This window comes from Aulostomus chinensis, chromosome 18 (assembly GCF_037954235.1).
Source record: "Aulostomus chinensis isolate RoL2024-O1b breed Wild chromosome 18, RoL_Achi_v1.0, whole genome shotgun sequence".
Taxonomy (NCBI): domain Eukaryota; kingdom Metazoa; phylum Chordata; class Actinopteri; order Syngnathiformes; family Aulostomidae; genus Aulostomus; species Aulostomus chinensis.
Genome location: NC_141337.1, coordinates 21,754,433 through 21,779,117, shown reverse-complemented (window position 1 = coordinate 21,779,117; position 24,685 = coordinate 21,754,433). Strand labels below are relative to the sequence as shown.

General features: G+C 45.9%; 2 protein-coding genes and 1 long non-coding RNA gene across 8 annotated transcripts; 1 reads left to right on the top strand and 2 right to left on the bottom strand.

Moving 5' to 3' along the window:
- Positions 1–561: 561 nt before the first annotated feature.
- Positions 562–11,088, bottom strand: snrnp70 (small nuclear ribonucleoprotein 70 (U1)). The gene is made up of 10 exons (XM_086185708.1): positions 10,891–11,088; positions 10,380–10,533; positions 10,221–10,283; positions 10,030–10,084; positions 9,876–9,940; positions 9,697–9,759; positions 8,264–8,345; positions 2,275–2,376; positions 2,026–2,125; positions 562–1,945 (listed from the first exon to the last, which is right to left on the bottom strand). Exons 2-10 carry the CDS (start codon positions 10,524–10,526, stop codon positions 1,213–1,215), a joined length of 1,410 nt encoding a protein of 469 aa, XP_086041834.1. The 5' UTR covers positions 10,527–10,533; positions 10,891–11,088; the 3' UTR covers positions 562–1,212.
- On the top strand, positions 10,842–16,878 carry LOC147245686 (uncharacterized). 5 transcript variants are annotated; one of them, XR_015110164.1, is made up of 5 exons: positions 10,842–11,115; positions 14,760–14,828; positions 16,013–16,090; positions 16,549–16,642; positions 16,734–16,878. It is a non-coding gene; the product is annotated as an uncharacterized LOC147245686 (long non-coding RNA). The 5 variants fall into 5 exon arrangements; XR_015110163.1 differs by lacking the exon at positions 10,842–11,115 and adding an exon at positions 14,539–14,654; XR_015110160.1 differs by lacking the exon at positions 10,842–11,115 and having other exon boundaries at positions 14,555–14,828.
- Positions 11,349–23,494, bottom strand: scaf1 (SR-related CTD-associated factor 1). 2 transcript variants are annotated; one of them, XM_086185706.1, is made up of 6 exons: positions 23,301–23,494; positions 17,474–21,040; positions 15,638–15,720; positions 13,971–14,291; positions 12,778–12,906; positions 11,349–12,478 (listed from the first exon to the last, which is right to left on the bottom strand). In XM_086185706.1, the coding sequence occupies exons 2-6, from the start codon at positions 20,940–20,942 to the stop codon at positions 12,320–12,322; spliced, it is 4,161 nt and encodes a 1,386-aa protein (XP_086041832.1). In that variant the 5' UTR covers positions 20,943–21,040; positions 23,301–23,494; the 3' UTR covers positions 11,349–12,319. The 2 variants fall into 2 exon arrangements, with proteins under 2 accessions (XP_086041832.1, XP_086041833.1); XM_086185707.1 differs by lacking the exon at positions 23,301–23,494 and adding an exon at positions 21,124–21,235.
- Positions 23,495–24,685: the final 1,191 nt, after the last annotated feature.

The following is a 24,685-nucleotide window of genomic DNA, read 5'->3' as shown; positions in this document are numbered from 1 at the left end:
ACCTTGAGTTGAAGTGAGCAAGAGTTCTCTTAACTGGCAGGAATCACACTTCATATTGGAAATTTCAGACTGGAACCAGTCAGACCAGCGAGCAGATGAATCCAGTTGGTGAGAGCCGAAGACAAAAGTCCTCTGCGTACATAAGTAAGAGTGGAGGCACTACGAACCCCATAAAGCAGTGCAGCTAACGCACGACCCTTGTTGCTAACACTTTGTGCCTATATGACGTTTTTTTTTGTTGCTAGCCGACTTGTAGCTGTGACCAAACATCAACAACCTAACCTGTAGACTCAGAAGGAAATCCTGTGCACTGCTATGTGGTAAACGCTTCCATGGTAACAGCTGGCCTCAAGAGGTTGCTGTCACTTGAGGATTGTGGGTAGTGTAGTACTTAGTGAGATCGCCACTATATCCATTTTGTTATATAAGGCTGCTAAGAGACACTTCAAGTTTCTACGTTTGCTCTGTATTTGGAGTTTGCGTTGGTGGAGTTCACACTTTTTTCCATTCATGTTACAAAAACAATGAGACCAAGTATAAAGTACTGCAGCACAGTGGACGTGATATATCAAAGACACATTTTAATACATGGTAAAATCATTTTGCACTAAAAACTGAGTTTAGTGCTACAATTACTTGACAAAAATAAATGATCATAATTTCAACAGTGAGAGTGAATGTCCAGTACTCTTTTATACTCCCTGGTGAAGAATGGAGAACAAACGTTGCCTTGTGGAACCCCAGGAGTTCAGTTACAGACGGACCAAATATAAGTAAAAAAATTTATTCCATCATGAATAAACAGAACAATCCTCAATTGTCACACAATGCTACATTTCCTTCAATTTCACAAAGATTGAGCAGAAAGTATTTGGAGAGTATATTTATCCAATTGAGCACAGAATCTACCACTGAATGAGCCTGGAAATAAAAAGACAACACAGCTTTACAGTTCAGAGCACTCAGCCCAAGTCAAGCGAAACAGAAAGAACGCGACTCACTGGTGGTCTGATCACATCGAGTGGCACGGATTATTGGGCAAAAGCAGGAAAGCTGCCACTTAATGAACTCAAATCAGTTATATGAATCAGTGTGAAACAATAACAAGCTAGCTAGATGCCTGGTAGCCGTGCCGAAGCTGGAAGTTAAGGGCCAAGGTAAAGTACAGTAAGAAACCATGTGTGAGTGGGATGTGTGGGGCGAGGGTCCACCTCAGTACTCATCTCCCGGTGGATCCATCTTGTAGCCGTTCTCACTCGAGCCGTAGCCGTCTGCTGATGGCATCGACTGCTGGTCCATCATCCCGTCCTGACTGTACTCCTCTATGTTGGGCGCTTCTCCTGCCTCTTCATCGTTACCGATGTCATCCTGGGGGCCCATTTCATCTCGTAGGGAACTGTGGCGCTCCTCTCTGCGCTCCCCCCTCTCTCTATCTCCCCTGTCCCTCTTGTGCTCCCTCTCTCTGTCCCGATCTCCCCTGCGCCTGTCCCTGTCCCTGTGGCTGCGCCTGCGGTCCCTGTCCCTTTCTCTGTCCCTGTCTCTGCGCTCCTCCATGCCCTCACCCCCTTCTTCTTCAGGATCCTCCTTCAGTATCCGCTCCCCACCCTCAGGGGCACCATCTCCCTGGTTGACCTCCTCTCCTTCCACACCCTTGGCTCTCTCCCTCTCTCTCTTGCGATCCCGGCTCCTGCTCCTTCTCTTACGGTCTCTACTCCTTTCCCTACTCCTGCTGTCTCCTCCCGCTGCCCCGCCCCGCTCCCGCTCTCGACGCCGGCCGCCAGCATTGGCCTCTTCCCCTCCTCCGATCTGTCTGTCCCTATCCCTTTCTCTGTCCCTTGAGCGGGAACGGCGACGGCGTTCACGTGATCGGGACCTACGGCGTTCTCTATCCTTGTCCCGTTCACGGTCCCGGCTGCGCTCCCTTCGCTCTCCACGATCTCTGTCACTGAGTAGACAGGATAAAAAGATCGTCAAACAAAGTACACCATTTTATAAAAAAGACAGGCGCTGATGGTAAGAACTCACCCTCCCAGGGAGCGATCGTCATATCGTGAAGCATCGTCACGGCCAGAGTGCTTGATGTTGACATCGGCGCCACCTCTTCTAGTGCCACCTAGTCCTCCACCTGTTAGGAAAAACAGCAGCAGAACCACATTCAAATCATGCATTTCTGTCCATCTCCAGGCCTGAAAATGTCTATTTTCAGATTCAAAACTTTTCAAGGTTCTTGATGACTCTATGGAGTCCTCCGACCCTAACTAAGGAGCAGCTGACCTAGCCTTCGAGGGTGCCATCCTTTGACCGTGCGTCCTCGCTCCACGTCCACCAACACTCGTCTGCCATCAATCTTCTTTCCATCTGCATGCTTGTAGGCAGCTGGAGAAGAGGAACGGGGAGAGGGAAGACAGAGATGATCTACTCCTGTATGACAGCATCAATGTGGCCAAGGAAACAAACAGTGCATTATCATACTGACCAGGAGCAGGTGAAGCCGAGAGGGCTGCTCTCTGGGTAAAAGCCGAGGGATAATGGGAGTAGACTTCCTTCCACCAGATGAATGATCGATACGCTACACTTCACGGCGTAATTGTAATACCCAGCTTTCAGTTCTTTACTACGTAGCTTGAAAGGGCCGCTTTACTGCAGCTGTTATAAACTGTCTGGGTTGTCTACAGAATAATCTCAAACAATTATCTATACTCAATGAACTGCTGTCCGCAGAACATGAGCCATCACTCTGATGTTTGCTAAATGAATGAATCCGCAGTTGACTGTAGTTCGTCGGTGAAAGCACAGATGTGGGGTGACGTACTGCGTTCATTACACCGGACAGAACAGATTCTCTGTTTCTATGATGCCGGTCGCCGCACCACCTGCTACGTTTTCCTTCATCGCAGTAACAGTCGACACTCCTGACAGTTGCTTTAGATCTTTCTCTTCCAAAAGGTTGAATACAAGTCTAGGAGGAAGTGGACTCGCGCATACCAGTGGGTTAGGCAGACAAAAGGCTCCCAGATATGATTATGGCCTGACCTAAATTATCTGACAGGGGTTTTCAAAGTCTGACATGGTAGACCTCCCACTCGACGAAGCTCGGCATAGCCCCAACCCTCCTCCTAAAGTTCCCTTTCATGATACCTGTATAGGACCTTTATGGTATCTGATCCCTTTTGAGCCATTTTGCAAAGAAGAAAAAATTTACCCCACAACTATTGGATGTCCAATAAGATCTGTAAGTAAATCCCACACAGACGGCTCTACAGGATCACCAATGTTCAGTGACCTCCCCTGAGACTGGAGCCTCCTGGGGAGGTCCACCTCATAGTTTGAAAACCTCTTGTGTCAAACTGACACTGTAAACATGAACAGTGCAGCACCCTCAGCTACGGTCCTTTGACTCTAGTCTATTTTGTAGTGACTCGTCGGCTGTAACCTTTTACCACCTCACCATCTTCTTGCCGCAAGAGTGACATGATGGAAGCAACCAACAGTAATGAACAAGTATTCTCCAACATTTGACATTTTTACAGCAATCAGACAGTCGCACACCTCGTTCCATTATACCACACACAAGTCTTTTGATCCATCTTGTACAATAGAGGAACTTGTCGAGATCCAGACGGCTCATCCTGGCTGCTACACTGGTCTGAGGAGGTGATGATCACTTGGTACAACTGTCACGTCCAAGGGGAGGGCCTTACCAAAACCCAGTGTTACAGCATTCCGTTTTCAGGGTCTACAATTGAACATCTTACTACAAACCCTCCTGAAAGTCTCTCTGCTCACTCGCAGGGCCTTACCACAACCCCTCAGCACCAGAACACACATACTGTCACAACACCTCTACCGGGGGCCTTACCAGAACCCCTCCACTTCCTGTGGTCACTAAGGATGACAACATCCCATCCAATGACGGGGCCTTACCAACCCCCCGCCAGTCCTACTAAAACTGACTAACAGAAGGAAAATAAAAACAAATAAATGGCAAAAACAAAGAAAAAAGAAAAGAACAAAACAAAAACAAAAACAAAACAGGGCAGCTTTCCTGACAGGAGTGGCCTAATCACAACCCCAACCAAGTGATGAGGCCACTAACTGGGTTAACTGAGGTCATGTTCCTACCACTGACATGTCTGGTAGAAGCTGAAATGTCTTCCTTCTGGAGTGGTCTAGAGCATCCAATGCCAGAACTTTTCTGGCATGTCATGTGATACAGTTAGAGGGCCATCTTTCTTTTGTATCCAATTTTATACGGTTATAAAAAGGAAACTGAGGCCCACTGAACTACTTCAGTTATGTAGTGAAAAATTCATGTATGAATAGTCCTTTTAGCAATTTTACCAATAAAATTCATCTGCCTTTTCTATTAAAGCCAGCTCAGACACTTGTTTTGATCGCTCACATCTAGACCATCACTGAACACCTCATCTGCTCTCACGCCACACGGCTCCGATAGTTTTAAAAGTACTTGTACTGCTGGGAGAACACAGCAACATTCTTTTAGCGAGCTAATTTCACAAAAAACAATTTGCCTGGGAAACTCGATGGTGTGGCTTTGTTTTAACCCTGCCAACTCAGATTTGGCCGTTTAATATGGTGAAGTGGTGGTGAAGTGGCTGATAAAACAGCCATGTGTGAGCCAACCAGGTTAAGGTGTGGAGAAGGCTCAGACGTCTGATTAAACACGCGATGATGTCAAAGATATTGGGTCCTGCGGGCCGAGACAGCGAACTTAGCCACTAAGTGACCAGCAGCAGAGAGCGCTACCAGCCCAAGGCCTCAACAGCTTAACATGAGGCTGGCAGATTGCTGCTCTTACCCAGTCAAAGCAAGACCACCTACCTCACTACTGCACCGACCATATTGATCATTCATGAACAACAAATAGTGTGCAACAATTGTTGCTTACATTCAAGAGCAATAACTGTTCCATCTCCTTCATGTGCAATTTTGAATTCACACCACTGTGTTTCACCTTTGATATTTCGCTGCAATTGTGGAGACAAACACTATCTCTTTTTTTATACCCAGAACCCCGTGTGTGTGTGTATGTATGTATGTATATATTTGTTGCACGTCGTTTGAAAAATGACACCTAGGGAGTTGCACTCCAATTTCATTGTATGCTGTACAATCACAATAAAGGCTTTTGATTTGAGATTTAAACCTTTTGTGTAAAAGATGCCAAAATGTACATTCACAGTGGTACGACACCAGCAGAATTCTCCTATTGTGGCCAAACTGAAGCCCCAAGAGAGGCAATTCGAACCTTAGTCGTCATGGAATATCGCCACAAGCCCAGACTAAACATGAGCGAAGCTACTTTGGTTTCAGTTTTTGGTTGAAAGAGTCACTAAAATGATGTTTAATTCTTATTCTTACTGGAAAAAAGGGTATTATATCTTTATATTATGATGCCTACATGTACACATGGCACGTGAGGAAATATTAAAAACTGTGTTGCTATTATGTTCTGTAAATCTGACACAAAGACCTGTCAGGATGCAAAGTGTTACTCAAACTCCCCAAGAACGTAGTGGTGCCTACAGCTGTGTAATGCGCCTGGATTTCTCCTACTTGTTCACTGACCTCCTGTCAGTCCGTAAAGCAAAGTTGTTGCTACTGAAGCACATGATCCCTAAGAAACCTGATGTGGCTTTAACATAAAGGGCAGAATCATTGGGCAACATTTGATAGGCTAGTGTTCAGGGGTGCGTTCAATGGTCAAAGCCAAAACAATCCAAGTATGTGCACAGAAAGCTCTTCAGTGCTTGCTAAGAAAGACGCTTTTCCCATTGAACGTAGCTCCTCTTCCCTATGTAGGAAATGGAGGGTGGAAAGAAATCTTACCCATCATACAAACCCATTATACCAACCATACACTGAGCTGTGGTAGTAGGGTGTAGATGTATCATAACCATCATCATCTGCCAGCCAGCTCTGGCCAATAGCCATCACAGATTGGCGGCTGCAGTGGCAATGAGAACAACACACAGTTAATATACTGTTTAACCCCACATCCCCCATCAGTCCACCCCCTGCTGTGACTACATAGCTGTGATGCAGCAACTCTGGTCTTGAAGAGCTGATACCACTGTAGGGCCCTATGATTTCTGCAATATGGACCCTGGACAGAATCATGTTCCGCAGCTGAGGCCCGACTGATAACGAGAAGCTTTAACTTGAGATTCGTTACTGTGAGAGCAAACAAAAGCCAACAGAAAGAATTGCTCAAAAAGCCTAACTCGGAAAGCAAATTCAACTGGAGCGAAAGCTGTCTGAATGTAGCACAGACTGTCAAATTAACGTAGATATGATCTAATTTCATGACAAGCAATAAAGGGAGGGACTTCACTATCATTTTTCACCCTGCATTTTGACATCAGACATCATATTCTTCCCTGCATGATGCCAGTGTAAATACATAGCAAGTTCACAATATAGTGGCAACCACTGTAGGATTGCCCGACCACTGTAGAGGCAAATTCATTTTACACATTAATTTTAACCAATGATGAAATTTTGAGAATTTTCTCACCAAATTTGGTGAACTTCACTTCGATCTTAAAAACAGACCTCCGTGAAGTCACGTATACAGATTTCATAGGGCCCTACTGCCTCTCTACCAGAATGGTGTCAGTGGGAGGCCAGTGTTACGCTCTGTCCGCAAGGGTCTGGGTGACAGACGTAGTCAGACAATGCACACAAAGGTCTGCGTAGACATCCCTGCACCTGGAAATGTGTTGTGATTGCAGAGCAAAGCCACTGAAGTTATTTACTGAACTGATGTTTACAGTCTTGGATGAGTATCATTTAATCCAGTAAGTCAGTCACCTGTTAAGGTGTCTGGGGTGGGATTTCGGTCAAGAGGCTACTGTTTAAACCGTTCAGCACCAGATTTGATTCCAGTGGGTAATCGGTGGGCATTAAACAGCCATCTGTTTTTATCCTTTCAGTCCAGTTCTGCTCCACATACCACAAAATCTTCTGTCCATGTCCACAAGCTTACTTGTGGATGTGAGGGAAACTGTCTGCAAACATGTTTAAGAACGGGGGACATAAGAGCTTTGTGTTCTACCAGTCCTGTCAAGCCGTCAAACTGGTCTGAGTCCATGCAAACTGGTTGAAACAAAAGTGATTAAAAACGCTGCTGAAAGCAAAACGATTGCTCTGAAAAGTTGTTAGGAGCTACGCAGGATCCTTGTGAAGTCTCAGGGTGTGTTGCTGCAGTGTTGGTGTTAGCCTGCCACTCTGGGCTGCTGACAGGGAAGAGGCTTGTTAGGAGGTTATGAGGACCATGATCTGTGGAACCCTTCGTGACTGGTGTGAAAGGAGGTCTACAATAACTGCCCGCCCCCCCCCCCAGAACTCCTCCACTCTCCAGCTAGCTGCAGTGCAACACCTAGTGGTAAAGTTGCGTTGTTTCAAAACTTGGACACACCTACCGCTCGACACAGACCTTGTGAACACATGGTTAAATATTCCAGAGTACCGGCTGCAGCACTCTTAACACCAGCCCTCAATGACACCATTCAGTTGTCTCAATCAGACAACGCTGCTTCATTTGCGGTGGTATCACAACCAAAGTAAAATATTTACTAGTGTGGTGAAGTCAAAGTAATCTCAGCATGACCAGGGTTGAAGACCACCAATACAAACTCAACTCACTCAGAAGTCATACAAAAAGGTGGGTTCCCACACAGTCCATGACACATTTCTGGTAAATACCCCATTCAGTGCTGAGTGGCTAGTCTAACCTTGTGCTTACCATTATAGTCCAACCAGGAGAGCTGCTCTTCCACAGAGCTACAACACCTAACAGTTAAGAGACAATGTGCCCTTTGACAGGCAAAGACGTTCAGGTTCACAGATGAGGCACAGCTCTACCTCTGGGTCCTCCCACTTTCCCATGATGTCCCATTGAAAGAAGCAGTCCCCCTCCTCAACCAAACCATTAGTCAACTGATAACACGCAACAGACAGACACACAGACATCACACAGCCACCAGACTTTGTCTTCATGCAATTTGTAGAACTCGTGGTTTTCAGAAGTTTTGATTCACCTGATTCCATAAACGTAGGTTTGTTACATTTGTTATATTCAGCTTCCCAACATATTGGACAAAGTTTCTAACCCACTAACAAAATACCCACGTCATCAGAGTCCAACTTAAGGACCACTCTGCATGTTTCAGAGATCAGTCTTCATGAACATGTGATCACAAACAATGAACGGGGCTCAGTGTGCTATATTTGTACTCACAGTGCATATCACGTTCATGCTCATACTCGATGAATGCATAGCCTCGAGGCTTCCCGGTCCTCTTGTTGTACACTATGTAGATCTAGAAGAAATGACAAGGGAGACATTGGTTGGTTGTGGGATGTGGCATGCTGCATCAGCTGTGGGTGTGTGTGTGTGTGCACACATTCATCAGTGTCACCACACACTAGTTGGATAATATTCCAATCTAAAAGGATCTGATTCAAGTTTCCTTGGAGCCCCTCCAAAGTCCATCTTTGCCAAGCAAAGCTGATGAGTTTTCTGTGTCAAAGGCAGTTTCAGATGATGAAATCAGTAACTATCTTGTCAGGTTATTCTTACCAGTTTGAAAGAGGGCAGAATAAACTGGTCATGTGGGTAGTTGATTAAGAAAGGAGCATGAGAGCCACACTCTGTGCATTAACATTTAAATGCACATTGGGCATTCACAAACTGATGCCGAATTGTCCAAGTCCCACATCACATCTAACAATTTTTGTTTCCCCTTTTGCCTCTTGGACACAACAGTGACATGGTTATTAGATGAAGCAAAACCTAAAGCCTGAGAAACAAGATTTTAAATCTTAGCAGATATGAAATTGTCAAGACTCCACATGTAACAACAAATAATGATGCTTTAACAGTTCAGTTCTTAGTGTGAGTGGTGCGCAAGGAGATGACCAAAACAATACACCTCCACCAACCAGCCTCAACTCTCAAACTTCAACTGAAAGAAACAAACATGGCGGACGACAAGCAGCACAGTTTGATTGTGGCATGTTTTTCAGGACACGTTGTACAAACATGTTGCTGCTACATTTACTAGCCACAAAATCAACTGGTCCTCCATCAACTTTATGCTCCATGTTTATCATCATCGCCATGTCTGCATTAGCTGTTCCATTCCACAATGTGCTGGGCTTAGTGACACACACACACACTGAATATATTTAATATTTCCAATTTCAAGTTGGGGCGGCCCTGAACGTCTCTGGGCAGGGTAAGATCACAACACACCACAGGAGCAACTGCCAAGATGATCTTTAGAACCATCAGACAATGGGGTTTTCCCAAACTTTGGTTGGCCAGATTATCTTGTACCCTGCTCAAATCTCCCATTGGACTTGGGTCGAGCAGATGAGCATGCAAGAACTTCTTCCAGTAAAATGATGTCTACTGTATCTTTACCACATATTACTCTCTTGAAACGGTTTACGGCTTCAAACCTCCACTGTATGTTTATCACCATCATATTACATTATACCCAATTAGATAGCTCATGTTTTTTTGCTCATCTGCTATTCAGGTTGTGACTTTTAGACGTTTCAAAAATTAGTAGTCCATTCATTTACCTTAAATTGCCTTTTTCCCCACACAGTGAATTAAACATAACTTCAGTACGTGAATAGGTCGAGTGAACAACAGCAACATACCCGTTTGATGGGGCCATAGACCTCAAACTCTCGGCGAAGCTTGGACTCTGTAGTATCATAGTTCTACAACAACAAAGGCAAAAACATTTAGAATGTACATGAAGTTACATTTACATACCTGGTGCTATAAGAACACCATTCTATGTTTAGGTAGAAATGGATGTGAGACTGTAACATACCACTCGTGCAACAAACAATGTCTTGAAGGCGTCCCCTTGTGCATTGGGGTCATTGTGGGGGTCCCCTGACATGACGCAGGCAGGAGAACAGGATTAGTTAGCATCACAAATCATTTACAGAGAGCAAAGCCTGTAGCATGTCAGGCCAACTTACAAAGCTTCAGCTCTGTCTCCACCACTGCTTGCCTCCTCTCAATCTTCTCTCGCCTCTGCAAACACAAGTTGATGATGAACAGATGAACAGCCAGTCTGAGCTGCCTTGCTCCACTAGTGCAGCAACCTCAGTCAGAACCTTCATTCTCACCGGTTTCCATCAACCAGACCCTTTATAGAATTTCAGCTCACCTTTCTCTCCAGCCGCTCCTCGCGAGTTTCTGCCCTTGTTGGTGGAGGGGCATCTCTGGGGTCCTGGTCACGAAAGAAGAGCACATGAACTACAAGTTACTTCATTGCTCAATAAATGTATGTGTGTATGAGCCCAAGCACCAAATACTGGTTTCTCACCTCGAAGTGCCTGATGAACGGGGCGATACCACTGTAAGGTTGGTTGTGGTGTTTCTCGTGCGGCAGTTTCTCCAACTGAGGAAGGAAAGGAATGGGGTCCCGCGGAGCGAAGAGGGCCAACAGGTTCGGAGGCAAAAACTGCGTCATTGTTCACCTGACGAAGGTAGAAATATTTAAATGTTCGTACGAGCGACAAGCCACAGACAGCAACCATCACCACAAGGCCAACATAAAGACGGGAACGGAGCATGCTAGCTTGATGAGCTAATTGTTATCTTGGCTGGCTTCTTCCTTGCCAGCACGTGCCGACTTGAACGTATTTCGCCGCCTCAGCGTCGGATAAGCTAACGTCGAGAACGTCGATGGACAAAAATTACAAAGAAAATGTTTCCAATGCGTCTGAGGGGTCTAAACGGGTTGGACTAGCTTGAGGAGTTGAGAGAAGCCTGGGTCCCTCGCTCTAGTCACCAAGCTAACAATGCTAACAAGGAGACGAGATTAACATTCTTACCTTCACTCCTCCAATGTCTCCGCAGAAGTTAGACCATGGACTACAGGGAGATTCCGGCAGTATGTACAGGTCTACGGGAAAGCGGTATTCGGGATTAAAAGGACAGAAGATCCGTTACACAGCTCACTCCAACCGTCCAGAAGCCGTTGCAACTAATGTGTGCGTGAGCCTTAGTCCTCAAATAAAATGGCGGGATGCCGTAAAACAGCGACACTCGTCGTAAAGGTAAACTGTCTTACGACACTCTGCAGGCCCAACCCACAGGCAAACGGGAGTTTACCGCGAAGGGTTCTGCTATTGTCTTAAAATAAAGCCTTTGTGAAAGGTGGTTTTATTCTGAACCACGACGTTTCGTTAAACCGAACTCCTTCAGGGTAAACTTCCCCTTTGTGCAGGGTACAGCCATTATAGATCTGAAAACTTAATTCAAGTACAATTTGGATAAGTAAATAATTGTCTGCATCTTAGGGGCCCTTCAGGTTTACATTTTTACAACTTTACATTAAGTTGTCACATGTAACTCAAGCCGAATATTTCTTTTTGGGAAATATGCACTTATAAAATTAAACTTACGTCTGTTTATATAATCATTTACAACATGTAACACTGAGCTGGTGACAACCGCAAAAGTGTTTCATGCCAGTGATGGTTACAAGGTTAGTCCTGCACACCTGTGGCAGGACACGTCAAACAAATAGTCAATAATAAATAGGTTAATTCTATTTTGCAGTGATTTCTGAGCAACCTTTACATACATGGTTTGTCAATTTATAAAGTGATTCAGCAACATTCTCAAGTTCAGTAACACATGCACACAAAACACAGACGGCAGGATCCCAGAAGTGAGAGTGTCAACTGTATTTGAACCATCACCAGTCAGCTGTCCAAGTCACTGGCAACTTCAGCTTGCATACGGTCTGCAAACACACAAAGACAGACAGAAGGAGGGATGTGTGACGTAGTGTCCTTCCAGTCCAACAACTGGACATAACCCCTCCCCTGGGGGTGGTTTTTGATATACTGTTTATGAGACAGACGAGATAGCATGGAAACCGAATCCAACACTAGTGAAAAAACAGCCCTGCAATTTGCACCACCACTGTGAAGCTTCTAATGGACAGTCAACAAAAACTAAATAGTAAGAGCTTCACAAAGGTAGCAGTGCTGCAAGGTTGTAGTACTGGACTTCATCGGATCAAACATCCACCTCCTGCATCTTACATGATACATACATGATACAATTTCTATGTTCTATGACATATTTACACTGAGATCACATGGATGAAGGGAGAGATCTCCAGATCACATGAAAGTGTAGACAACGATGTCTAATGACAGCAATAAAAACATGAGCCGAAATTAAAAGCGGATCATCCGCATCATGAACAGAAGGCGGTTTAAAGAGGGGGGGGTGGGAGTAAGTGTCCTATCAGGAGGAGGAATGCAGCATTCCCTGCTCTCTGTCCTCCCTCTCTTCCTCATCCATTTTGCGTCCATGTTTCCGGAAGTACTTGTAGCGCTGGACGTACAGCTTGACGAGGTTGCTGACTTTGACTGGGTTGATCTCCCCTGTGCGGCTGTGGCAGATCTGAGACAAGGACACAGCGGGATTCAACAGCCTGTTTCACCAACGACATCACTTCAGTTTGTGGGACTTTCTAACTCATTAACTGCAGGAACTGGTAGCAACGTCCCTTCACCGGTCAAAATGACCTGTTCTTAAGTATTCCAGAAATGTACACTGTTTTCCATAATGACAGCAATGATGATCACAAACACACACACACACACACACACACACACACACACACACACACACACACACACACACACACACACACACTCGTCTTTCCTGAGCAATGTGTGTCCCTGGACATGCAGTCTGACCTTGTGCACAGCTTTCCTGAGGATATCTTTGTATTCGTCCTTGTTGATGTCTTTGCGCTGATAGTAGGGTTTGATAGCGAGCTTCACCTCCTCCACGGCCCGCTCCTGCGTGTGCAGCTTCTTCAGGTACTGGGCAGTTCACGAGACACACACACATTCAATTACTGATACAATAATAATCCATGTCTGCATATCTTTTTTGAGCACATACAGAAGGAAGTACTGAATATTAAAAAGAATATCACAACAAGGTACATTCAATTACATCATAAATATATGTACATACTTTTGAAGGCCACCATGGTTTTCCTTGACCAAAAGCAAACTGAATTTCTACAGTGGATTTTGGGTAATTGGCGAAAATAAATCAGTGACAACACGAGTTTTTCTTTTTTCCCTGGAAGATCCTCTTCAAACATGGAGACTGCCTTCATGATATTTGAAGTGTATGGTAATGTGTGTATGGAGTAGTAAGAAATACAAAGCTACTATGAGGCCAAAAACCAACTACACCAAGGACACATGAAGACACTTCATGTCTGTGGCAAACTCTGTAGTCTTGCCATCCACTGGTCTCAAAAGATACATAGGAGCTTCCCTAGCGCTGCGTTTACGCTGAAGCAGGTAGAGCAAAATATGGAAATATCTTCGGTTCGTGTGAACTTTATTTCAGCCATTAAAACCAAAACCTCAGCAGCTTTGAGACGAAGGAACCAGACTTTCAACAATGCAAACTTATTTCTGATTTTGGGACTCATTCCTGCACAGCTCTATTCTTTATTTCTAATTTCCCGTGCCTTACTACTTCAGTAACATAAACATACACATTATGTTGTGAACTCTGAGTCTAGTTTTTAGCTCCTTGGCATTTTCAGACACTCTGACACTGTCTGACAATGTTTAATATGAATGTTTCATGTTTCAGCATGCTGGAATTTTTCCACTCAAAAGGAGTTTCACAGCTTAAGACATATACTGCAACTTGGACATTTACACTTCAGGTATTCACAGTATTGAAGTAGTTTAGTCAGTAACATGAAAGTATTGTAAAGTTCCATAGCCGGCCATGAAAAGTAATTCTAGAAAAGGGTTTTATGGATTGCACTGCTCACGTAATGGAGACGTTCAACAACCCTGCATCCTCGTTTAGATGCTCTCAATTAACCTCGCAACCCTGGGACAGCAAACTTTACCTTATCAGGGTCTTTGCTCTCATTGTCCCAGCCGCTGTCCCCAGAGCTCCCCGTCACTCCCGACAGCCCCACAGGCATGATGGGAGGCGGAGTCTGAGCACATCCACCACCTATGGAGGGGTGCAGGTGAGAGGGTGGTGTTTTGGTGCAACCCACCAATGGTAGCGAGTTTTGGAGGATGAACTGTGCTGGGCTCAGTCCGGGAGGCGGAGGGAGAGAGGGGGGTGGAGGAATCTGTGAGGAGGCGGAGGAAGAGGAGGCGGCAGCTGAAGCAGGGGGGGCGTGCTGCTGGGACTGACTCTGGTTTGCCTGGGAAAGGATCTGGATTACAGACATAAAACAAAGCAAGTGATGAGAGCAGAGTTAAAAACTCATGTTTGAGAGGCAGCAACACCACATGAACTCCACCTCCTACCACAGGGGTGTCAAACTGATCCAGTAGAGGGCCGTGTGGCCACCTGATCCAACCAATGAGCTGTGAGGACACAGTTTGATTGATTTAAGCAGAATCAGGTGTTGCTTTTCCTTGGTCGGAATGAAAACCTGCAGCCACACGGCCCTCTACTGGATCAGTTTGACACCCCTGTCTAGCGGCTCTGCTGCACAGCTGGACCACTGCAGGAGGGACGAGCAGTTACAGCACATTTTACTGCCAGATGAAAACATCTATGTAGGCCTGAACAAGTAATTAAACATTTTTTAATACCAGCCAACTCATCATAATTAGCTTTTTTTTCTTTTACCAATTGTTCAGCCTCATTTCAAACCATGAATTCTCTTCAACAACAGAACTGAGATGGGGGTACTGCATATTTTCAACCCAACCCTCACAACTATCAGCATTAACACCACGCTTGGGTAAGACACACTTTTCCAACCCAGTTCACCCCTTTTAAAGCTGTCTGACTCTGTTCTAACTGCAAGTAGACAGCGAGGTGCTTTACGTTGGTTTTTCATGTAGGATGTCATGAACGCTGTTGTCAAAATAGCAGTGGAGTGCAGTATCGTGAGCGTGAGCAGAATTTTCTGTTGACTTGTTGTAAATTCAGCAGCTGCTCTCAACTGTTTCCCAAATTCAAGCCGATGTCAGAGCGCTGCAGCTTCAGCCCACACGGGTTCAATTTGGGGCCGAAGACAAACAGACCCAGAAGTTACAGGAGGACGTGATGCGCTTTCATGCCTCCATATAGATTGAGTGAAGGTAATTTGCGGGCTGGTGCTTTGGCCTCCTCTCAACAGAGTTTGTGTTCATCCTTCATACTTAAGAGTATTGCAATAGTACACAAAATGCAGCTTGAAAAGTACTTAAGATTTCTTGTCACGCTTACACTGAAGTATCGTAAGTGTTAACTTTGATCAGTGCCTCTAGGAGTGAGGTTCAACATTCCTTAGTTTAAAAAAAACAGATGAAAATGAGATTAAAAACAGTGCAAATACAATAAAAATCCAGATGGATACTGGCTATGAAAAATACAACTGATGACAGTACAGAGCGGTTACTTGAGGAATGGTCAGCCTCAGATCTTACTGAACTTACTTTGACTGGAACTGAAATGGCGTGAACAGCAAGAACATGAAAAACATAGGAAGAGTGAATTCATGAAGGTCGGAGGAGGAGGAGGAGGAGGAGGAGGGCCAGTGAAGGAGAGGCAGTCAATCAGTCTCACCTGGCTGGTTGCTTGGATGAACTCTTGGGCTTTTGCTCTGCTGGCGATATTCGCTTCCTCCATTTTGAAGAGCAGAGCAGTTACTGAGAGGACGAATGATAGAGACTATTACTGAAGGTTCAGGGACATGTATTTACAGTACCTCATAAAAAAAATAACATCATGCAAGACCATACAGAATGCAACTTGTAATATATTGAGGGAGTCTGCTTTTAAAATTAATCAATTTAGTGTCTTTGTCAGTATCCTCAAATCTTTACTAGGAAGATGGGAACAAGCAGAAAAGACTACAGGACTGACGACTGCAGTACTGCTGAGCTGTGGGAACAGCAACATGTTCATATCTGTCTCTTGATCGCTCTCTTTTCTGGTCAGGCCCAGAGGAGGAGGAGGAGGAGGAGGAGGAGGAGAGCAGCCCCGGGAGGTGCCAGGGGTTTACTGATTGACTGACTCGTGAGTGAGTGCCTACTGTTGAAATACACGTGAGAGTGAAGCAGCAGAGCATTTCACACCCCAGAGCTGAAGGAGGCGCTTGCACATTCGACGCTGACGATACTGACATCCTGTTGAGTCAGACGATGGAGGACGAACGGCTTGTTTTTCGTGCACCACACATTTGACCACTACAGAGACGCACAACAGCCGTCTCCTCTGGCCAGAACTATGAGCAGATTTATGTCCCGGAGAAATACTCTTTTCTAGTGCTGAATGTGGGCACAAATTCAAATCTAACCCTAACGATCCATGGGATGAAATAAATGGCTCTCTTATTGAGTGAAAATGCTATGTTTGACAGGCGGAAAACTGCTGCTGTGACAAGCTTTTTACTACCGACAGGCTTGGCGTTATTGATGAATTTGAACGTGAATGAGGGATTTCACTGTGACAGTCGCCTGTATTTATTTAAGCAGAGTGGAGAGACTGGGAGAACTGGATGAAGATGTCTGGACCAGCCTCACCAGCAGGGCTTGGTTAAGCTGATGCTGTGGTCCCATGCCCACAGAGGTAGAGTGGGCCTTCTTCAGGAAATCTTATTCCACACAAAAATGTTCTTATACACTAAAAACAATAACTTGAACCCTCTTTATTCTTCCAGACAGGAGGCAAAGCCTGAGGGCCAGTTGTAGGTCCAGGCTCCTGGCAGCTTAAGAGTATCTCCGTTATCTGATAAGGCTTGAACGTTTCAAGTAGTACACGATATCAGCTATTAAGACTAATTAAAGTACTACAGTGAGGAAGAAAACATTTGTGTATGAATTTCATGAATGAGGCTCAATGTTATGCAGTGATTTGCATGAGTCCAGCAGTGATGAGTACTCAGACACTACAGCAGCCTGTGTCATCAGCACCGCCATGCTTAGGACATTCTTTCATGACCCAAAATAAACTGGAAGTGACAGCCAAGACCAGAGGGACACATGAGAAGTGATCCATCGAGTAAGTAAGAGACTTTTCAGAGCTCCACGGCAGGTACATGTTACTCGTACGGTTGTCTCTGGAGGCATTCTTTCACTGGTGCTGTCAGACGCTGGGAGTGACTCTCTGAGCCTGTGAGCGGTAAAAACAAGCTGTGGTGGGCGGACGCTAACGCAGGTCGTTGCCGGCATACTAGCAACTGGTTTTCTGGAGCAGTCAGTCTTCTAACTAAATACCTGAGTGATTCAAATTATTTGTGTCCCAATCAATCCTTTTAATCCAAATGCATGCGAATACAGGGCTCATGTCAAAAAATACCAGTCCTAATCTTTATCTATGGTGAAGTCATTTATATGACACATCAAGGTGTGAATGGTTTGTAACAACAGGGCAGACTTCTGAAAATTAGTAAAGACTCACATGCAAGGACTCCTCCAGTTGTGCAGTCCACTCCAGTCTGCAGACTCCAGGGGAGGGTAGGAGCTGCTAGTGGGGGGGGAGGAGGCGGAGGGGGCGGCTTACTAGCAGACGAAGAGGACACCGAGGAGGAGGAGGGGTCTGATGAAGACAGAGGTAGTGAAAGGGTAGTGAGACCACACCCAACTGAAGAGGATGAGAAAGGAGGTGAGGACAGAGATTTGGGTGCCTCATCGGGAGGAGGGGGTTTTGCTGTGGGTGTAGTCAAGGCGATGCTGAGGCCAGATCCCTGTGGGATGGACAGGCTGGATGGACTGGAGGGTGGGAGTGTGGGGCTGATCTGAGCTGGACAGTCCTCAACAAGAAAAGAGGGCTCTGGAGTCTTGCAGCTACTGTCCACTGTCTGAGAGTCTGGTGAGGACTCCCTGGTGTCCCGCAAAGGAGCCATTGAGGGTGGAGGCGTACGGGGTGGTGGGGAGGAAGGTGGGAGAACACTGGTAAAGGAAGATGAGGATGAGGAAGAGGACGAAGAAGAACATGGTGCAGGGCCAGCTTGGCCAGAGTGTGGACTGGCTGATTTGCTCCCATCTCCAACAGCTGACAGACCCTCTAAGGAGGCTCCACCCCAGCTCTCGGATGTGGCTGTTGTTTGACTGCTGTCCCCAGGTGTCAGCCCTGTGCCTCCACCTTTCTCCCTGGTCTTCTTGGCCAGGCGACGGCGCCGCTTGGTTGCCAGAGAGGATGAGGGAGACGAGGCAGAGGAAGAGGTGGATGTGATGGAGCCAGGCTTTGTTTTTTTGGATTTCAGTCCCGCAGGACTGCTTAAGGAGGAGGGTGGTGCAGCCAGGCTGTTTCTCTTGCTCATGCCAGCCAGATCTTTACTACGGACCCCCACTGACAGTGGCTCAGAACAAGGTTTGAGGAAAGGGGACCTGCTCTCATTGTCTCTGCAGAAGACTACTGCAATTGAGCCACCCACCACAGCACCTCCAGCACCCCCTCCTGTACCGCCTGGTCCCAGGAGGTCCATACCCAGCTTTCCAGAGCCCACTGAAGCCCCCGTAGTACTGCTCACACCCTCACGCACCAAAACAGAAACTTTGGACTGGAGTTTGCCTTTCCGGCTACTGCCACTCTCTTTTTTGGATTTGCCAGAGCGACTCAAATCTTTTCTACCACTTTTGTCCCACTCTTTGTCTTTTCCTATCTTTCTGGTCCGTTTTGCCGAAGGGAGGCCTGATGAGACAGGAGCAGAGTCCGAAGACACTGACAGTGAGGAGAGACATTTGCTCTTAGTTCTATTAGAAGAGGAGGAGGAGGATTCTGACTGGCCCATTTTCTTCAATGTGCGACTTTTCTTTTTCGGCCGATGTCGTCCAGTCTTGGGGGTGGTTTTAGCTTTGGGGCTGGGGGCAGGGGGTTCGGGAGGCAAGGCAGGAGGAGGTGTATCTTCCAAAGATGGATAGTCTGAGTCCAAAGCTTCACCATCCAATGACAACATGTCTATCTCCAGTTTATCTGAATATCGATCTGATTCATAGCTGTGATATCTCAGCGGTGATGGTGACTGTGATCGGCTATGACAACTTCCTCTGTCCTCATCCTCTCCAGCTGAGCGCCATTTTCTCTTCTTCTTCCTCTTGTGGGGCTTGTCAGAATCCTGTGTAGGGTGACATGGGGAGGCCTGGCCAAGTCTTGGAGAGCCCGGAACCGTGGTGGTGGTTGTGGTGGTGGTGACTGTGATTGTTCGCTTGATGGCAAAAAGGTCAGAACCATTGAGGTCTTGAATAGATGGAGGTACGACAGGACGACCATCCCGGCGACGTTCCCTCTCATGCTGCCGGTCTCTTTCATCCTCTCTTTTTTCTCTGCTTCTTCTGGACCTCTTTGAAATGTCCCTCTCTCTACTGCTTGAACGCTGTCTTCCCTTCCTTTCCCTTTCATCCTTTCGAGAGCTCGAACCTCTATCCCTTTCATCTCTCCTTCGGCTACTCGTGCGATCTCTCTCTCTATGCCTGTCTCGCTCTCTTCCGCTTTCTCTGTCCCGATCCCTACCTCTATCCCTGTCTCTATCTCTTTCTCGCTCTCTCGGTCGCTCCTCAGATAAACTTGAGAATGAGCGTCTTGTGTGGCCCCTTCTTCTGGAAGAGTTATGGGACAGTGAGGCCTCTGGGCTGGTGTGTCGTCTTTTTTTCCTCTTCTGACTACTACTCCTGCTGCTCCTTCTACCTTTACCCTCTTTACTGCTCTTGTGCCCTTGCTCTTTTTCTTTGCTTCTCTCTCGACCTCCCTCTTTGTCCTTCCTTCTCTTCTTTCTTCTCTCATCTTTCTCCCTAGTCTTCCCATCCTTGCTTTTCTGTCTATCCTGGTCCTTTGTAGTCTTGGAGGACTTGCGATTTTTGTTGCCTTGCTCTTCAGGTGATGCAAGCGGGGAAGAGGGTGGAGAAGCTGCAGGATGACATGGAGCAGGCGGTGAGTGAGAAGAGAGGGGGGAAGAGGCAGGAAAGGAGAGATATCTTTCCTTACGCCTGCTGACTAGCTTCCTTCTCAGATCCTCCACTCCAACCACCGGCTCATCCTCTGGCTCCCTGTCCACTTCCCAGTTGCCATCTGCACACACGGACACAAAGCCATCCCCGTCCAGCACCCGAAGGATGCGCTCTGGCTTTGAGTCAAAGAAGGAGATGGTCGGAGAATTTAAGGCCAGATTTTCTCCAGCTGGTCTCTTATTGCTTCCATCTCTGTCAGCAGCCCCAACTATCTCTCCCTCCTCAATCTCTGAGTGGTCAGAGTGAGCGCTCTCCCTATGATCTCGAACTTTGCTTTTGCTACACTCAACTCTCCTCCTAATGGGAAGCTGGGGGGTCAGAGTAGGGCTCGGTAGGTCAGAGAAGATGTTAGTGGAATCAGGAGGCTCTTCCTCTTTCTCTTCATCATTTTCTCTGTCGGCATTGTCAGTCTCACCCCTCCCTTTGCCACTCATGGCATCGTCATCTGATGCTGGGGAACCAGTGGGGTCAAAGGGGTCATATTTCTCTGCTTCCTCATCATCTATCCTCCCTTCCTTGTCTCCCTCAGTTGGATGAAAAGGATCATACATTTCCCTTGTCCTTCCTTCGTCTTCAGAATCAACATCGGGCTGTGCTAAAGTGTGAGGGAATGAATTTGCGGAAGAGGTATTGGATATAGGTGTGGAGAGAGATGACATTGCCCTAGAGACAGACGTGGAGGACACCCTGGCCACCTCTGTCCCCCGAGTCTGACTTTTAACATGGTTCTGACAAACTGACAAGTTGGCACAGACAGAGGAGGATGTAGACAAGGGCGAAGAAGGATCAGATGAAGGAGATGACTGAGACAAGGAGGGTGAGCGGGGAGGTGGAGGGGGGCTCCTGGCAATCTCCCTCATGCCAGCAGGTGAAGAGGAGGCAGCAGGCCTTCTTTTGAAGCCAGATGCTTGAGTCAAATCCATGGGCCAGGACAGCTGGTCGTACAGAGGTCAGAAATGGGACCGGGAGCTTGGAAGCAAAGGTCAAGGCCACACTGAAAGAACGGAACCAGGGACCCAACCTAGAGGAGAGAACGAGAGACATTAAGTCCTCATCTTACTGGAAATGTTGAGGCAACTGAGGCAAAAGTAAAGCTCGGTAAACCTTTGGATTGTGAGAGTTGTACGGTGTAAAACAAGCTGCCATCATTGGACACAACCAATTTGAGATGTCTGCCTGTTGAACCACTCCTCCGGAGCACTCACTAAGATGTCAGTTAGTCTGAGGGTAGAAATAGCGAGCAGAAAGTCATGACTGTCAATTAAAGACGGAGTCTTCTTGAACCATCAAAAAGCACAAACGCAATCAAACAGTCTCATAAGGTCTGTCTGTCCATGCTTTATGTGAAGGCCGCGCAATTAATCAAAATACAACCACAATTTTTAAACGACAGGATAGCACAACTTCTGTTATAAAATAAGTGGACGTCAAAATAGAGTTTGAAATGGAACACTGTGGTGCTGCTGCGAGGTCTTGCCTACTCATCGTGCCTGACAGACTGAAAACATTTGTTTGATAAAGATCGATACTGAGAAGTACTGAGATTTTAGTTGTGGGCACTGAAGCTTACAGAGAGCTCTCCTGTGAGTAGCTGGAGCCCAGATTCTTACAGCAAGTGAACAGGTCAAGGGTGCCATTTCTCACCTTTGTCATGAGCAGACTAGAGTACCGGAAGTCTTTGTTCAAGGGTCTCCCAAAAAAAACCGTTGGACTACAACCTACCCCAAACTCAGCCACGAGGTCTATCGCGGACAAACACATCAGACCACAGTTCTTTGACACCAACACCGCTTACCTGTTGCTTCACCATTTAACTGAAAATTCTCCTCCTCGCCCACAAATCACTTAAATGTCAGGCTCCGCAGCGCTTAGCAGACACGCTGTCAGAATACCAAGACGGAGACCTTCATGTGCCGAGAGCTCTGTCTGAGTCTGGCGACGTAGCTTTCATTTATGACCCTAAAACACACAGCAGTGGGTCTGCCGATGTCAGACTCGCCCGAACACTGTCTCCCAATGAAGCAAAGATGTCCCTTTTAAGCCTTACTTGTCCTCAAATAAACACGCCACACTTGTCCAGCACACACGACTGAATGTACGTGTGTGTGTGTTTAGATGCTCACACAGCTTTGTTTCTGTGCAAGCAGCACATTCTGATTCCATTTTGTTTGGCTTTCGTTTTCCTTTGCTTTTGTTTTTAATGTGAAGCACAAATGTTCGTATCAAATCAGATTTGATACAGAGCCCCTGAAAACTGTCTGAAATGAGGTTTCTGACAATGAGACCAATGACTTAAAAATGTAACATTCCCTCTAATATTACAAATTATAACAAGTCAAAATACCTGCATTTAGATATTTTATCACTCTCTTTATTCAGCCCTATTGTTTTGTATACTTAGTAAATGTATGTGTCCCTGTATTCTCTTCTATTAATTATATTTATGGAAAATGTGGATTTCGTCAGGCTGCTCTGTGGAAACATTTGACAGCAGGGTTACAAAACAAGATGAGTAAAACTACATTTCTGAATGAACTAAAGCCTGAATGCAGAAGAGCAGCCTTTAGGTTAGCACCTGCTTGGACACTGGTGCTCCAGGAAACACGGGTCTTTCCTTTAACCTAACAATTAAAAACAGCAAGCACAACCGATGCAGGGTGTGGTGGTGCTGCATGATCAGACTGATCAAAGGAGACGAGACTAGCCTTTCAAAAGAAGACAACGAGATCTCCTTGCTCCCTGTCCGCCAGGCTGCAGCAGGGAATCCCACACGACCTGGAGGTTACACGGGTGTAACACGGTCCTCAAGTGATGCCACTGTGCTCCAAGACAACCATGCCACACTGTCCTGTTCCAGGCCATTGTTTTCCTCTGTTCTACTGACAATGTTTAGCATTTCCAGTAGTGAGTTTTATGGAGATACATCCACAAATGTCTTTGTTTATACTGTTTGCTCACTCACTGCCTGAACGCTTTCCACCGCTTGTTAATGAGACAGAAAATATAAACGCTGTGTTTACAATTTCACGACACGTTGTTGTGTCTCTGCTAATCTTTGCCAATGTTAGTTTTAACGGCGTATCTTCACCACTAACAACCAGCTAAGCATATGCGTAGATTACTCGAACCCGGGTTTTTTGGTTCACGGCTCCAAATTTAAACCAGACCTCTGAGAGGTGGCCACTGGAATGATGTTTCGGCACAGGGTAGCTAGGTAGCTAATTTAGCTTCCAGGGGCTAGCTTGCTAAATGTAGCAACACGAGCTGTTTGCAAGAGTTACCTTCAGAGCAGGGAGATGTAGTCTCGAGATTGTAGCCTCCGTCTTTCATTTGCTAGAGTCACTTTTTTTAAACAAGTACAAATACGACATCGACTGCCTTTTTGCCGTTTTAAAGGCGTAACAGCAGCCCCATTCCATCATTCAACGCCATTTTCCTTTCCCTCAAGCCGCACCACTAAGCATGACGGGAAGCATAGTTTTTTTTTTTTACCTGCTGCCTTCAAATTCGCCGTCAGCGTTTTAGAGACTTGTGGGAGAATAAAAGAAAATTATGATGAAATTGTGTCTTACCAACATTTATACCGGAGTGATTTAAAATCACTTGTCAATAACTGTCATCCAGAAGACAAATAATAACTATAAAAAATCACTAAGAAGCATTTAAGTGGCGTTGGCAAGTCTGAGGTATGAGTTTGAGTTGGTAAGTTTTAAGGAGTGACGTGAGAGTAACGTGGGCCCTATTATGTCCATCCCAGTTCAATGAAATGTGGGGGACAAAGCTTGTCAACTGCTGCACATGAAAGATTTCTCATTGTCATCTGCAGCTGAAGAACAATGATTCCCCAAACACAGTCAAGCAGAAATGCTGTGGAACTCAAACGGTGAACTGTAGCAAAGTACCCTCTTTGATAATTGCATATTCAACTATAATATACAACTATATACTATGTTTATTGTGAAATAAAATGAAAACAATGTAAATGGCTCTTCCAGAGTATGATTTCCTCACGCCTTGTCAACCGTCTCATCCACTGCAACAACGAACAGGACTCCTGAAAACCTCTCGTTTCTGGAGGTGCCGCATGCAGGCCGAGTTGTTTTTCTAATACAGTGGCCATTTATGTGAATTGTCCAACTCCAAAACTCTTCATTTATTCCAACTAGTCTGAAATCACATGAATGGAATATTGGCCTTAGAATTAAAAAGTAGTTAAATTACTCTGTCATTGATCACAACGCTGAGCAGACCAGTGAACCCACCACAGAAACCAGCGACATTTGCCTTGTCCTCATAATTGCAACACTTCGCTTCTTACTGATGGTTCCAGTTGCCATCGTCACAACTCACAAGGAAACACAACCAAAAAACAACAAGGCTGGTGGACTTAAGAAAACAACAATCTGAAACAATTGTTATTGTTCGAAATGATTGTTTTATTTCACGTTGAGTGGCGTGGAGGACAGTGTCCATCTCATCAGCGCTGGTCCTCAGCAGCACCTCTACAAGGAGGTTGGGTTTTCCTTGCCGCTTGATCTCACTCCCCTGAAACAAACGTAGCAAACATAAGAGGACAAACAGAGATCAGACAGTCTCACAAGTTTATTGTTCTACTCGTGTCACATTCGATGACAGTTCATACCTTTGTTACAAACAGACAGAACAT